The 15,599-nt window shown below is 42.2% G+C and overlaps 1 protein-coding gene across 3 annotated transcripts in view; it reads right to left on the reverse strand.

The window, feature by feature from the left end:
- Positions 1 to 15,599, reverse strand: part of LOC113017146 (F-box/WD repeat-containing protein 7-like) — a 46,845-nt gene that overhangs the window by 12,942 nt on the left and 18,304 nt on the right. For 2 of the 3 annotated variants that reach the window (XM_080298676.1, XM_026160303.2), the window contains 2 exons: positions 1,828 to 1,910; positions 475 to 610 (listed from right to left, as the gene is read on the reverse strand). In XM_080298676.1, the coding sequence (XP_080154802.1) occupies positions 475 to 610; positions 1,828 to 1,910 (219 nt within the window). Of the gene's footprint in view, positions 1 to 474; positions 611 to 1,827; positions 1,911 to 6,655; positions 6,957 to 15,599 lie in introns of those variants that run through there. The other variant, XM_026160304.2, reaches the window with a different exon arrangement.

Below are 15,599 nucleotides of genomic sequence, written 5' to 3' on the forward strand. Positions count from 1 at the left end.
ATTTTTGTACCACTTTGTTTTCCTGTGTATTTACTGTAATTGTTATATTTCTCCTCTTCTGTGTGCATTTCAGGGTGTGTCATCTTTTACTTTTTGTTTTTATTCCCTTATCTCTAAACTGGTTTGAACTGTCTCTCCAAAGAGATCATGTTTTTATTCCCTCCATTTAAATGTCTCCCATCTCTTTGTGTGTCTGTACTTGTATGTTTTTTTAGTTACATAAGAACAGCTTGGAGGCAGCAGCACTCTGCCACTGTGTTTGTGTAGCGAGCGGAAGATACACCACACTTTACCAAAAATCAAGAAAAGCTGCAGTTTAGCTGCTGTCCTTGAAGAACCAGGACCAGTGTCTCTCTGCTCGGACGTGCATATAATCTGTGCACTGAAATTTTGCTAATTAAAAGTTCTTTGTTGGATTTTGTGTAAATATAGTCTCTGGATTATCTGAGAGAACATGATTGAACGTGTGCTGACCTGGAAGGTGTGGAGCCAGTCCTGCAGGCCGGAGGGTGGCGGACCAGAGGTGACGCGTCGTCGCTGAGCTGAATGTCCGTTAGCCAGTCGTAGGTCACCGAATGTGGTGGGCGTGGCCTGAACCAGACTGGATGGACTGCAGAGAGATGCAGGAGCAGTACAGCAGAAATGTGACTGTTTACCATCGTAAACCCATAAAACATCCATCCATGCATGTTACACCTTTCTTTTATCCTTTTGGTTTATGCTCTGAACTGGTAAAGCTGATCTAATTTAACCATTTAACATTCGAATTAAATCACTAATTCGCTATTAAAATTCGATACAAAGGATTCCTGGATCAAATCCACTGTGGCTGCTATATTCATAAATGTTAGGAGAGCGATGACTTTAACTTCTCTGGACACTGTGTCACAAAATCTGCATGGACAGAATCACCAATCAAAACCAACACAGGGAAGATAGACGCCAGTCAGAGTGTCGGGTCTAGTCGACGGGGTGTTTCTGAATGTAAACCCTGTCTTGCTGGTTCGTCTCTGCTGCAGGATGTCTGCAGGTGCAGATGAGAGCAACTAGAAGCCCGGGGGAGCAATGGAGAACTGAGTTAGCAGCCAACTGTTGCACGCTGCCAAAAGCAGAATGGATAGGAGATGCCGAGCTATCAGTGTGATACAGGAAGCCCAAGGCAACCAATAATCATTCCCCAGGTTCACCTACACAAACCTTGTGAGTTTGGTTTGCTTCAGGTAGACTTCGTCTTTTTGTCATGTTTGCTAGAGCTGAGCTAAAAACCAAGTGGGTGTGGGCTTTTGGGAAGGGGCAAAAAATGCACAAAATCAGCTTTGTAGCAAAAAAGAATGCACAAAAAAATAAATAAAGAGAAGAAAAAAACTCTTTGAATTTTGTGTTGCTGTGGGGTGCTGTTTTAAGGGTCATGCACACAGCATCACACGCTATCAGTGATTTGGCAACGAAAACAACTATATTGGGCAATGTGCAGCAGCAGGCAAATAATAATAGTAATAATGTAAGATGGGCGTGTTACGGGTCCAACTCATTAAAACCTTGAAGGAGCAACTGAAGCGACGGGTCCTGGGTGTAAACCAGACGGATGATTAACATTTATGGAGGTTCAGTTACATCGACGACCAGTTTTAAACGTGGTGTTTGTTTGCATGTGAAACTAGCTCCAGCCTGGGCGCCATTTTGGTGCAAAGCAGGTAAATCGGTGACAGGATCTTTGTTCACTTCATGTTATTAGAGCACATTAGCATGTTGTTCCAAGTATTCCTAGTTTAGTTCAACAGTTTTGTGAAAAGATTCGTTCTGACGTTAAGAAATCAAATGTGGTACCTGAGGTATCCGTTGCCTTTGCAGTGCTTCTTCCCCGAAGGGAACGGCCGGCCGTCTGGACCATGGTCCAACTTCCTCTTCATCTGATGTAAGATAAAAAGAGAAACCATCACAGACTGTAACCCTCCCGTTTTGGAACAACAACAGAGCCAAATGGAGCTTTGTAGGCCAAACTAATTGGATTTACCAACCGAGCTCCCAAAGCCCCACTTTGCTGCACGCTGGTGATTTGATTATTTGCAAATACCATAAAATAAGTCTGTCAGATCATTACCTGATCCGTCTGATCAGGTAATGGTGAGGTTGCGCGTCATAAAGAATAAAGACTCTCCATGTGAAAAACCTTTTTAAAAAGCTTTAACTTCTCCACAAACCGCTTCAAACGCCACAGGAGCTCTGGCTGCAATAGCAGTTTTTACCCAAGGGCCAAAAAAACCTGGTTAATCTGACCGTATCCTTCCTCAGCGGAAATCAGCTAAAATAAACACGCGCAGCTAGAAGTTCAGCATCAGCACAGAAAAACAAAAGCAGAAGACATTTATATTGTATATGTCCCTAAAGCATGGGACGAGAACAAAGCTAATGACTTCAAATCTGCACAGACAAAACAAACCACACAAAGACCATTTCCAACAACTGGAAAAGATCAGGACACACTGAGGACTACTGCGGCCGGCTATGGATTTTATTTCTACTTGATTAAAGAGGCTGATGGATACGACTTCCACAGTAAAAAGTAAGACTCAAGACTAAATAAGCCAGACAACAAACTGGAGCTCTAGAGATGGGTAACACAACAAATACCAAACTAACAGCTGGTCTTATACTAAAACAAATATAGACAAGACATATTTACAGTTTTATATATGACGTAAAGCCCATTATTTACTGTCTATCACAAAGCTAACACAGGGACTGTGAGGTTCCAGTGTTAACCACTGCAACACTACGCTGCCCAGCATGGTCATGGCATATTTCAGCAAATGTGTCATGTTTTGTTTGTTTTTTAATTTAGCTCTTCAGTGTGTGACCGTTCACTTACTGTATCTAACTTAGTTTGGCATGTGGGGGAAAACGTTGGCCTTCCTCGGTCTACGTGGTCTAATCATTCGCAATGCCCCAATTATCTTCACAATCATCTCCACAGTATTAATGTGAGCCAGCCGAATTCATATTAGCCTGCAACCAGTGTCTGCACTCATGATGCCAGCGCAGTAAGAGCTAGAGGAGTTCCCACGGATGTTTGTGGGTTTCTGGGTCGACCCTGCGGTCAGAAAGACGACCAAACGGCTGGAGCCGAGTCCACATCATCAAAGAGCTGCAGATAAACCCGAGGCCGTCTTTTGAACCGCAGAGATGCTGGAAACACCTACGCCGCCAACTTAGACAAAGCGAGGTCTGAATCAGCCCTCTCCATCTCTCGCTCGCTCTTCTCTGAGCGTCTCTCGCTGTGAATGAACGCAGGAATGCAGAAAATCAGAGGAATGTCGGCGGTGCAGCGCCGCTCTAAAATAGCCCCCAACACACACACATGCAGAGGATAGCATCTGTGTGTGTTCAAAATTAAACATGGGCAAGAAGCACCTGTAAATATTTCAGATTGTAGATTATCAGAGGGCGTTCTTCACTCCCTAACATAAACTTATAATCTGCTTTCCATTTTCAGACTCCGTGTCGCTGGATTTTAATAACAGATGCCGTGTCTGTGTGGATTTGATTAAGCTGGAAAAAATAAATAAATAAAATAAAAAGGAAAAAACTTGACCTTGGGGGGCTGGAAAACTGAAGAATGTGTTTACAGTTAGAACCAGACGACTTTGGCTTTTGGGTGGGTGGCAGAGACACATCTGTGCTTCAGCAGCAAAAATGTCCCAATCAAGCTAAACTGGGACTTTTTGGAGGGTTAGCATCTCTGCAGCTTCACCTTAAATCAAGTTTATAATAATGAGAAGAGGATACGCCGTGGCCTTACATCGACCTAGGTGCAATTTTGCCGGGATTTAATGTGAAGTCTCCCTCCATAATCTGTGTTTTTACAACATAGTGAAGGAGCTAACGTCCATTTGAAGCTCCAAACGCAAACAAACACTAGTTATTAAAGTTTTATCTGACTTTAAGTAGATTTCTGCCTCCACAAATTGCAGTTTTACAGCAGCTGCTGTCTCTAAGGTGCATCTTTTATTCATATTTTCAAAGTGCAGCGAGGTGAAGGATTCAATTTAAATAGAGTTGAATTCGTTTGTATTAGATTTTCCAGGTTTCCTGCAGCTTTTTCTAGCTCAGTCCTATTTATGCAGCCGTGTTACAGATAAAACTGTCAATTTAAAAGAGCATTGTATTTTACAATTATTTTTAGTTTTAGATTTTCTTCTTTGAAACATCTTTTTAACTTAAAAATAATCACACGGCCATTAAGGAGACAAAAAACAATTCTGTGTTTAATTGATCGCCATGGATACTGATCGTTTTAAACACCATTTAAAACGTGAACTGTGAAAAAATGGATTTCTAAGCTTTCAATCCTTCAGTTTGAAGCTGTGACGATAAATGAGCATTTGATGTAGAAGTCACGTATCCGTTTAATCAATTACTTTTGTTTTCCACTCCTGGATGGAGGCAAATAGCCGTTTTTAACTTTCTGCTGCTGTGGTTTGAAGCCAACAAGACAAATTAGCATTAGACACGAAAGCCTTGTATCCTCTTAATTCACGTTAATAGATAATATCTGTTCATAAAAAGCTTCATCGGTCTGGAACACAAAGTTTACATGGTAGCGTTGGGACCAATATAAATATTTACATAAAATATAAACAGTTTCTAACTGTTGCTGTTTGCAGATTAAAGGATAAACAGGTAAACACTACAGATTAGTTTGAGTTGGCATTTTAGCTCATGTCCAATGTTTTGTCAAACACTTTCAAGGTTTTAATCTTGTAGTCTTAACCAAGCACTTAGCTACTAAGCACTAAAGTGAAGCTTGACTGAAATGAATTTTGACCTGTATTAAACCCCACATGCTGACCCGGCTGCTCAGTAGAAAGACTTCATTCATTTGTGTTTTCAGAGAAGAAGCAGTGTCAGTTTCTAAGGCTTCATTCCTGTGGTCAGTAACAGAAGATGTGACTGGCCATAACACACTCAGCGTTAGCTTGATTTCAATGTGAATTCTGGTGTTTTATACAGACTGAACCTAACAATGTGTCTCACAGCAGCTGTGCTTTACATTATCTGTCTTTTGAGGTGGTTTAGTGATACAGTTTCCTTTAAATTTTAATATTGACGTGATTTTATTGTCATTTGGATCCTCACCTTGATCCCGACTGGAGTTGATTTCATGTGTTTTTCTCTCGTATCTGACCACAGATATGGCAGAATACTGACACTGACATGCCTGTGCAGTGAAAGGCTCCACCTTTGTTTGTTTTCACAGTGTCGGGAGAAAGAAAAGTTACTGTCAAGGTTTCATTCCTGTGGCTCGCAGCACCAACAACGAGTACAGACTTTTTTTTTTTCCTCGTTTAACCAGCGTATATGAGGCAAACAAAGCTGAGTGTGACGGTATTTGAAGGTTCGTGGAAGAAAGAAAGAGCCAATTTTGAGAAATTTAAGCCAAACAAAGCAAATTATATCAGCTACTGTCAGCCTTCCTTATTTTTCAGGGGGAAAGAAAGTTTGCAAGGTGTCATTCTATGAAGTTCTCTCTGCAATCGTATGCGTTTCACCTTTAAGAAATCACATTTGACCTGTAAAATTGCACTTTTACCACGTGCAGAGTAAAGTGCCCTGAATTTAATTGTGCCTCAGAGTACAGGGAGGAAGAAATGTCACTTTTCAGGGCTTACCCAGCATTTATGAGCCAAATAGCACAGCTGCTAGAGGTTATCACAGCTGTACTGTAAAACATCCCAGATTTACAAAGGGCAGGAGGTGTCAGGTTTTTACGTTTTCATCTTGCAGTTTGAGGTTAATTTGATTTAAAGTACTTTTTCCAACCTTTATTAAACCCTACTGGCCCAAAATGGTGGCGTTTGCATGGTTGCACAGTGGACTAAACCACCTTTTGTCTGCATTTTCACAGTGCAGGGAGGAAAAATGTCACCTTCATAAGGTTTTGTGCCTGAAAGAGGAACAAACATAGATATTGACGTTAGGGCCGACTAAAAAATGTAACTCAAGTCTCACCTGCCAAAAAGGGGCCTATTTACATGACAGTACAGTGAAATGCACTCCTGTATTTATGTTAAATATGAACAATATGACTTTTGTGGGTTTAGGCAGAAAAATCTAAGCCAAACAACACAGATCACAGCAGCTGTACTGCAAAACATCACTCATTTCAAGGAGCACAAGTCACTTTGTGAAGGTTTAATAAACCATATGGGACCAACACTGAGGAGTTTACCGTGGAGCGCACCTCCTCCACCTGCATTTTCACAGGGCAGGGAGGGAAAATGTTAATTATTATTGAGGTTTGTAGCTATAAATCATGAAATAAATATTAGACACTGAAGAATCTAAAGAATTTAAATAAGATTTTTAGATTTTATGTCACCGTTTACAGGTTACACCCGCGGCTGAGCAGTAAAATCTATCACCAATAATCAATCACAGAGAGGGTGACACGGGGAGGAGAGGGAGGACACGGATGCCCCCCCTCTCTGGTTCCGCAGTGGTCCACGCTCGCACGCGCACTCGCACGCGCCGCCGAAGCATTTCGCTGTCAGTGAGAGAAACGCCTTGTCATGCCGGCGCACGAGCCTGACAACCTTCAACATCTGCACCACAACCGCCCTTATCGATCCGCCGCTCGTCTCTAATCGATACTCACTTTGTAGAAGATGAGCTTCAAGGTGCCGTAGAAACCCATGGCTGCCCCCTCCGGTAGGTACGAGCCTCCCGGAGCCCCGAGGGGTGGAAAAAATATATATTACAAAGTTCAAATGAATGAATCCGGAAATAAAATTTGGGAAAATAAAAATAAAGAGGGATATCCGAGAATGGGCGTGACGTCACACATCCATGGGGCGCTAATCGATGAGTTTGAGAGGAGCCGCCGAGCTGCTGCTGCTTCAGGATCCACTCACTGACTGACTCCCTCTCTGCGCTCCGGCTCTATGCGGCTCGACCTCCACGGGAACACGCAGGGACATGCCTCTCCGTGCCTCGTGAGAGGGAGGGTGGAGCCTCTGTGCGTGTCCGTGTGTGTGTGAGAGAGTGTGCGTGTCCAATGCACGGTAATTATCGTCGTTGTAGCCTAATTACCACGAAAACACTCGCGTTTGAGTCCAAAGCGTTTAGAGGAAAACAAGCAGCTGTTTTTAATGAGCGCAGACACACATCAAAGGTTCCGAACAGGAGGAAAGACAGAATCAAATGGTTAAAAATATCTCACCGGCCACTTCGTTAGGTACACACTGCAACAGTTACACACCATTAATATCACGTCCTCTGCAGAGACACCTCAGTGTCAAACACACACATGTAATTTAGTGTAATAGTGTAATATACTGGGATATTTATAATTCGAGCTGTGTTGTGAATTTGATTTATATCATAGTATTTAATTGGAGCAATTGACCACATTTCCTCTGGGATTAATAAACTAGTTTGATTGTCATACACCTGTTAACCTGCTCGTTAATGCACATATCTAACCTGTCAATCACATAGCAGCACTCAGTGCATTGAGGCATGCGGTTGAGATGACCTGTTCAAACGTAGGATTAGACTGAGCGAGACGGGTGTATTTCAGAAGCTGCAGATCTGCTGGGATTTTCCCGCACGACCATCTCTACGGTTTCAATGATGTCAGAGGTCAGAGGGGAATGGCCAGAGTGCTTCACGCTGGCAGGAAGGCAGCAGTAACTCAAATAACCGCTCACCACCAAGGTATGCAGAAAAGCATCTCTGAATGCACAACACAATAGGCCTTAAAGCAGCAGAAGAGCACAACACGCACCACTCCTGCCACCTAAGCACACAAAGCCAAGGCTACAATTCACAAAGGATCAACACAATGGAAAATAAAAAGAATGAAGGAAAAAATGTTGCCTGGCCTGTTTGCTGCTGGGACAGGCTACGTCCACACAGACACAGCTATTTTGGTAAATGTAACTTTTTCTATGAGTTTTGGCCTTTTGTCCACACATTAACAGCACTGTGCACCATGGAAACAGAGCACTGGAAAGACTCCTTTTGAAAACATAGTTTCCATTTCTATATTTCGAAAAGAAGGACAATGGTGATTTTGTCTCACAGCATCAAATATGTGAACCTTTATCGCCTTCTTCAACAGTGCACCGTGTTATTGTTTGTGGGCTGCTGATTGGCCATTTCCTCAGTGGTTAAGGCTACATGACCGTTTTTTTGACTGAGTTTTTTGTCCAAAACAAAAAACAAAAAACAAAAAACAAAAAATCCAGGAATGCTATACTAGCAACGTGTACCTAATGAAGTGGCATAAGCATATTAGCAAATTAGATGTTTAATAGGTCAGGCCAGTAAAATTATTGGCTCATTTAAAATAACACTTGAAATTGTTTCCCTTTCGTCAAGTGTCAAAAAAAGTATCTTGTGAAACTGTTTTTTGAGCCGTCCGTTCATAAAACTGACATCTCGACAAAACCATGAATCGGTTTGTTTCCACGTCTCAAAGCAAAGCAGCTGAAGTAAACCAGTCTAAAAATATATATCTACACGCTTACAGGAAGTAGCACTAAAAAACAAATACCCAGACTTTTTCTCACAATTTAAAACGTTTTTCATTACTTCACAGAACACTTTCAAGCTTCAGCGTTGGTGTTTTTGGCTGCTGCCATTTTGACTTTTTTGGACCAACTACCTGTTTGTGGTAAACAGAGGGTTTAAACAGTAGGTGGGTGGGGCTTCTGAGGCGCCCATATTAGGGACATCCCCTCTCTGCTGCCATGTCCCAATCACCTCATGAAATAAACTACTGTCGCTGTCTTTGTGAGTTGGAAATCCGACTTGAGATGGGGTTCAAGACTCAAATTCTGACTGGGAACTTTGAAATTCTGGCTACAACTTATTCAGGAACGTGTCATAAGACATCATATGGATCCAAAATGTGAAGCGTGAGCTTTCGGCTCACACGGATCCCTGTCACCCATCACTGTAACAGCAAAGCACAAAAGAGAACTGTGTCTGGACCAAAGCTGAAAGCCGACCACTGTAAACATTGTGACGTTACTGTGAAAGAACGGCCACACAGGCAACAGGAATAAATGTGACATGCTTTCACATAAACAAACACACACACCCACATATGGGCACAGCAGGGGGTTGGAGGTTGCAGCTTTCTCACAGCTGATTGACCTGAAGGTCGAGTGACACTCCCACAGGCGCGCACACACACGCAAGCGCACACAAACACACATTAGGCAGCTCTGGGAGTTGGTGGAGGTTAATTTGGGAGGTCAAGCCTTTCACTCACTGCCTGCAGAGACAAAACATCCAACACCTTCCCCCTCGCTTACCTGTAGAGCTTTTTTTTCTTGCCTTATCTTCCCCTTTCTGGATCTCTCTTCCTTTGTTACCCTGCTGGCCTGAGACGCTATGTTTTTTCCCTTCTCGTCTTATCTCGATTACATGCGAGCGCACGGAGGAAGTTGCTGTATAAACTTGGCATCCAGAAAAATGGAAACACCTGTAAATCCAACAAAGCAGCCCTGCAGCCGGTCAAACTGCATCAGTGCTGAGGTGGTTACGTACACTCTGTTCAGTCTCAGAGGAGTTTGTGATGCTGTTGTCTTGGCTGTATCACAGACAGAGAGAGGAAAAGCTGTATATTAAAAACACCTGAATGTATAACCCATACGAGCCTGATTAACACGTGAGGCGGGATACGCTCGGTCTTTTTTAATTGCATTTACAGACCGGATCCAGATATAATGTTGGCGCCTGTTAGTTTGCTCTGAGCTTAATCAAAGACAAACTTTCCAAACAATGCTAAACAGATCATCAGTGCATGCTCAGTATTCCAGCTTGTGGCCCGTCTCCTGCTACTTTAATCTACAAAGGTTGCCACTGCATTCCTGATTGCGTCCAGAGAGACCATTTCTTCTAAAAGTACAGTTTATTTTAAAAAAAGAGGCACTGAGCTGTTTTTACTTGTGATTTTTGGACTAAAAACAGGAGGACTTAATGGGAAACCGGCTGAGTTCTCAGAACTTCTCTCTCAGAACATGTACTGCATTTAGTAACTGATGCTGCTGCTTATAAGCGACGACTGAAACCAAATGCTGTGCCGGCAATTTTGTCCAATAATGACTCTGAAAGCTCCCGGATAGTGAGTGAAAATTGCTTTGAGTAACATGAAAAACGAGCGATACAAGACATCCTTCTGCTGGTCCGTGAACTCTCTGCTCCGAAAGCCAACCAGAGGTCGTGACCTTTGTCAAACAGGAAGCGATAACCTGCCAGGTTTAGTCAGCTCAGCAGTCTGAGTGCCCAGTGTTTCCGACTCACACCGATGCAGACGCAGAGGATGGAGGTGTTCACCAAGCGAGTAATTATGGACCATCTCTGCACGTGAACGAGGGCTAAATGTCATCTCCTAACTCACCCCACGAGAAACCACTCATTTTTCCCACACTACATTTGCAGTATGTCATATCCAGCCATGGAACAGCGCCACCCTGAGACTATAAAAACTTTACAAGTTACAGCACCTTAGAAGTACATGAGGCGGCCGCTTCATTTTTTCCCAGCTTTTTTTGAGCACTTATAACTTCTTAAATACAGGACATTGAAACTTGAAAGTCCGTTTTCAGACCCCCCCCCCCCCCCACACACACACACACACACACACACACACATTTAACCTCTTAAAACTCCAAACAAACCAACTCGCTGTGCTACAATATGACTCTGAAATCTCATTATTGTTGCATGGCCAACTTTGAGCATGACTTTCAATTATGGCAAAATTTTGAAGCACTACTAAAACATTTTAAAAGAACAGCTGAGATGTTGCGTGACATCAACACAAACACTGAAGTTAGTGTTGAATACTGTGAAGGATTGGACTGATTTTATACACACTTTAATACTTTATCCCCAAACAGACTCTTCACACGCTTCTATCACAGCAGCTGTCATTTACCTGACCTGCTCTGACCCCGCCTCCTGGCTACAGCCATCCTGATCACCTTAATCATCAGGACCCCGGATGATCTTTAACCTCTGGACCTGCTAATCTATAAACCTCTCTTTCTCTCTGTCATCACATCACTTATTGGTCAATCCTCCTCCCTTCATCTCTTCTTGCTGCTTTGAAGCCTCTCACTTCATTTCCTTTGTGTCGCAGCACTTCCTTCCTCCCACCTTTTCCTTCCATTATATCTGGGACCAATTCTTCTCTTTCTCCTCCTCCTTGTAGTTTCCATTTTGTCATAAATTTGAATTCAGCATCTCCCGCTGTCTGCTTCTAATTTACGTCTTTTTCATCCCTCCACTGCTCTGTTTTCTCCACAGAAACATGCTCGACATGTGTCACAAATTAATCCTGGAAGTTAAAAGCAAAACAGAAGGAGTGCATGAAGACGTAGGTGGAAAATACAATGTTTGGGTGTTTTAGAAGCATCCCCATGTCAGTGGTAGGGTTTTAAAAGTATTTTCTGAACCGTGCATCAGCTGATTTGCATTTTTTTTGTATCACCTATAATTCAAAATAACTCCATCATCTAGATTTAAGTCTTATTGTTTTTCAAGTTTCTCCTGTGCACATGTTTATTCTGCAGATCCTTTGTAATGAATAGAAAGTTTCCCCATCTCAAATAAAAAACTACAGAAACTAAAATTTGCTCTCTGCTGAGAATTTACAAGAGAAGCCACTTTTGGAAAAGTGACGACTGAGAATATTAGATGCTCTCCTGCTCGATACAAATCTCTGAAAGCAAACCAAAAACACAAACCTGATCTCAGAGAGAGCTGACAATCGTTTTATTTTCCAGTAACTTTGCAACGAATCGATAACTTTACAACAGACGAGACTGCAGCGAGTCTCCAAAACCTGAAACAGTATGTACGGTATTATTTAGAGGCTCTAAGCAAAAGATCACTGGTTTGGTCCGAGGAGGAGACACAAATCCCTCTGGGGGTTTCATCAGGAAAAATTCTGCCACACGAAACACGAGCTACCCACTGTGGTGACATCGTGTGAATAAGTGAACAGCCAGTAGTTTAGGCATTTTCAATACAAGACTTTTTTTGTAACACATTTAAATTTCATGCAGCTTTCATTCATTTTTGAGAGTTTGTTTAGTTTAAGTTTTAGGATGTTAGTGACTAGATGGAGGGTGGTCTGTGGTCTCGTTCCCATTTGCCCATGTGTGTGCTGGATTTTTAGCAGCTACTGAAGTTTCAAAATAAGAGTAGGTTTTCGTAGCCTGGAGCTCAGATTACAGAGGGCTTGAAAGTGTCAGACACTTTTCTGATTGGCGACACCTTTCTGGAGAAGACTGAAGCAAGTCCAGCATGCTTCAAGCAGTGGAAAAAATAGTTATCAAACACAACACTGGCATTGTGATCATAAACAAGGCTTTAAGTGGGGATGATGGTATCATGTTTGTGCCAGTCTGCAATAGTTTTTGGCTACTCTGAGAGAAAGATTTTGGGTACGAACATCAAAGTTTCCAGTTTGCTGTAGTCCTCCAAAATGCACTGACTAAGGCCAAGTGGAGTAGTTCACATTGCTAGTTGTAATTCTACAGCATGTAGATGGTCTGCAAAGTCATGCTGGTCTGTTTACTCCAACAAGCAGTTTCAAACAAAACAAAACACACACAAAAAAATGGACGTATGAAGCCAACTATACTTGGGTGGTCTGAAGTCCTTTGTGTGAGAAACCCTGCATCTACAGCATTCAGATCCCAAGCTGTAAATCTTTAAACATCTGAAAGGACCATCATGAGTGACGAGAGGAAGACAAGTCCTGCAACAGATGGTCTGACCCCCACACAGAGCCCAGATCTTATCATCATGGAGTCGGTCTGTGATTACTTCAACTTAGACAAACAAAACTCTTTCGGATAGTACTGACCAATGTCCAAAAACACAGAGTGTCTTTATACAGGAAAAAGATCACCAGCTTACATCTCTTCTTCGTGTATTTTTCCCTCCACCCTGTTCATCCTTCAAAGCTCAGCCTCCCTCCCTCTCTGGTATGCAGACCCACAGAGTCTCTCGCTCTTATGACCTTGTAAAACCTGAAGCTTGTGTGAGTGTGTAAGTGTGTTCTGCATTAAAGCACACCCTTTCCCACACTCAAGGACTTTGAGTGCATGTAAATTTCCAGAAGCTACTCTCCACTCGGTCGTCCCGCTCGTTATGTAGCAGCAGAGCTTGGGAGACCCTGTTAAGGCTGATATGACGCTCAGCTGATAAAACAATGGATGGCATGTGTTCACAGAGGTGGCAGCAGTCCTTGTTGCAGGGAGAGTGCATGATAACCGCGCTGCTCTGTGGGGACTGGAGTATATCGTGGTATACGAGATAATCTTTGTTCTAGGGCTTAAATTTGGCCAATTTTATGGTCAAGGTTGTCTCGTTGGCGAGCTACAACCTCAGGTTGTTTCTGCTGAATGTTTTCCATCAGGTGCTTTGAGACGTTACAGAAGTTTAAACTGACATCTTGCCCTGACTGAGGGACGAATTGTTGATGCCCACCACTGTGAATGAGTCACATTTCTGACCTTATGTGGCACATTTAGGCTAGGCAATAACACCACCTAGAGTTTAATTATGTTTGCCTTTTGCATCTGCAAAGGGCACGATACAGCAAAAGTGACATCATATGTTGGTGCAAGCCGCACTTTGGTGTCATGTCAGACAGTTGTGCTGCCACTGAAGCCTCCTTGTAAAAGACAACCATATGAGCCTTCCACACCATAGCTGATGTGCGTTGTTCAGGAGAATATTTTAGTGTACACCCACGCCACACTGGTATTAATGGTACAGAGTTATGGTGGCAGGTTTCCGTGCAAAGTGACTAATGTGGTGGGTACAAATAGTTGGAGAATGTGTAGTGTTGAAGACAAAGCTCTTTACAGGAACTTATCCTTTCATACATGCTTGTAAAGGCAGGCACACCTGTGTGAATGGGAGTGAAAACACCTGAATACAAAGATTCAGAGGTGTCGCCCATTATTTTTGACAATGCAGTGTATTTAAAAGTATAAAGCCATTCTTCAGGTTGGTTTGGGACATACGTTGATATTTGCTCTGTGGTAAAATAGATGTGGACATGAAGACGGTTAGAAGTGGTCTTTACTGCAGCAATGCTTAAAGCTCAAAGGGGAACTCAGCCAAAGTTCAAATTCTGTATGGCTTAAGTTTTACAGGAGTTCCAGAATTTGAACCTCACAAATCTTCCTTATAATAAGCATTTGTCCTCCAGCTGTAGTGATGAATAAGTTGCAAAATGAAGAAACTTCATGTAGAGATGTTAATGTAAGGTTTTCATAACATACTGCTGCTGACAGTGATTGATTTTTAAAAAGAAAACGATGTATTCTCTTAAAAACGCATGCATTGTAATATTAGAAAGACTCCAAATCCAGCAGTCAGAATTACAGAGTCACTCTGTAGTTACTTCACCATCTCTGCACACTGGAAAAGTAAACGGTCAACTTCAATGGGCAGTCTAGTGAGGGATTATAATATTATTTTATGCCATGTTAGACCCTTAATTAAAGATTGTGAATTATTATGTAGTTTTAGTTTGCATTATTCTCCTGAATTAGAAGGTGATAACTATTGCATTTGTTAAACTGATTTGCATTACATTAGACTGCTGATTTATTGTGACTGAATGATATTGTTTTATGATGCATTATACTGCTGAGTTATAAGAAATACTGTTCGCAGAAAGTCATCGCCTTATTTGTCTGATTAGAAGAGAACAGAACATACTGGAGTTTTCTGCCCCATCTCAGCAGGAGCAGATAAACATGGAGCCAAGGTCGTAGCTTAGGCGCCGTGTGAGAGAAAGAATGTGAATGTTTAGGCTTTTATGATTAGGTGGGGGCCACTAGAGGCTATAAGAGGTTGATCAGTGCTCCACCATTTTGAGATCTGAGGCTGTCTGCGTACGGTGTCCATCTCCCACGCGTGTGATCATTAAAATCATCGTTTGACTCAACCTGGCCGGACCAGTGTTGTTATTGTGGTTTTTCCTCTTGTATCCATCCCCAGTATTTGAATCCGTAACAGTAGATAGAAAGCACTCTTCTCACACACACTAGGGGAACCTCACTTCCCACTATTAGTTCCTATCTTTTACAAAAGCGCCTGTTTATTTCCTTTGGCTCAATGACTTTGCAATCTAATAAAGCAGATTTTCATTTCTCATTGTGTTTTATGCACCAGCTCATCTCTCTGATAGTCCTACTGCCCACGAGGCCTGTAAGCCCAGATTACCAACTTTTTCCCCCAGCGCTTTGTCCAACATCTGTTTTAACTCTGTTACCTTAAGTTTATATACAGGAAATATTTTATTATAGTTAGGCTTCGATTTAGAGCTCTTTGCGTTCTCTTCTGTTAGCTCTCTCTTTTTATTTTTTAAATTTACCTTTAGGAGGCAATACAAATCAAATACATTTATTTTTTGTGCAAGGTTGATTTTGATTTTATCTGCTGTGACAATTTCTGATCTTAACCCAACTAGGTCAGAATCCACAGAAACTATTTACACACACACTGGTCTCCAAGCAGCTAGGGTTTGGAGCTATAGCTGGGGTCATCAGCAGTGA

The sequence above is a fragment of the Astatotilapia calliptera genome, chromosome 3 (genome assembly GCF_964374335.1).
Source record: "Astatotilapia calliptera chromosome 3, fAstCal68.1, whole genome shotgun sequence".
Classification (NCBI taxonomy): domain Eukaryota; kingdom Metazoa; phylum Chordata; class Actinopteri; order Cichliformes; family Cichlidae; genus Astatotilapia; species Astatotilapia calliptera.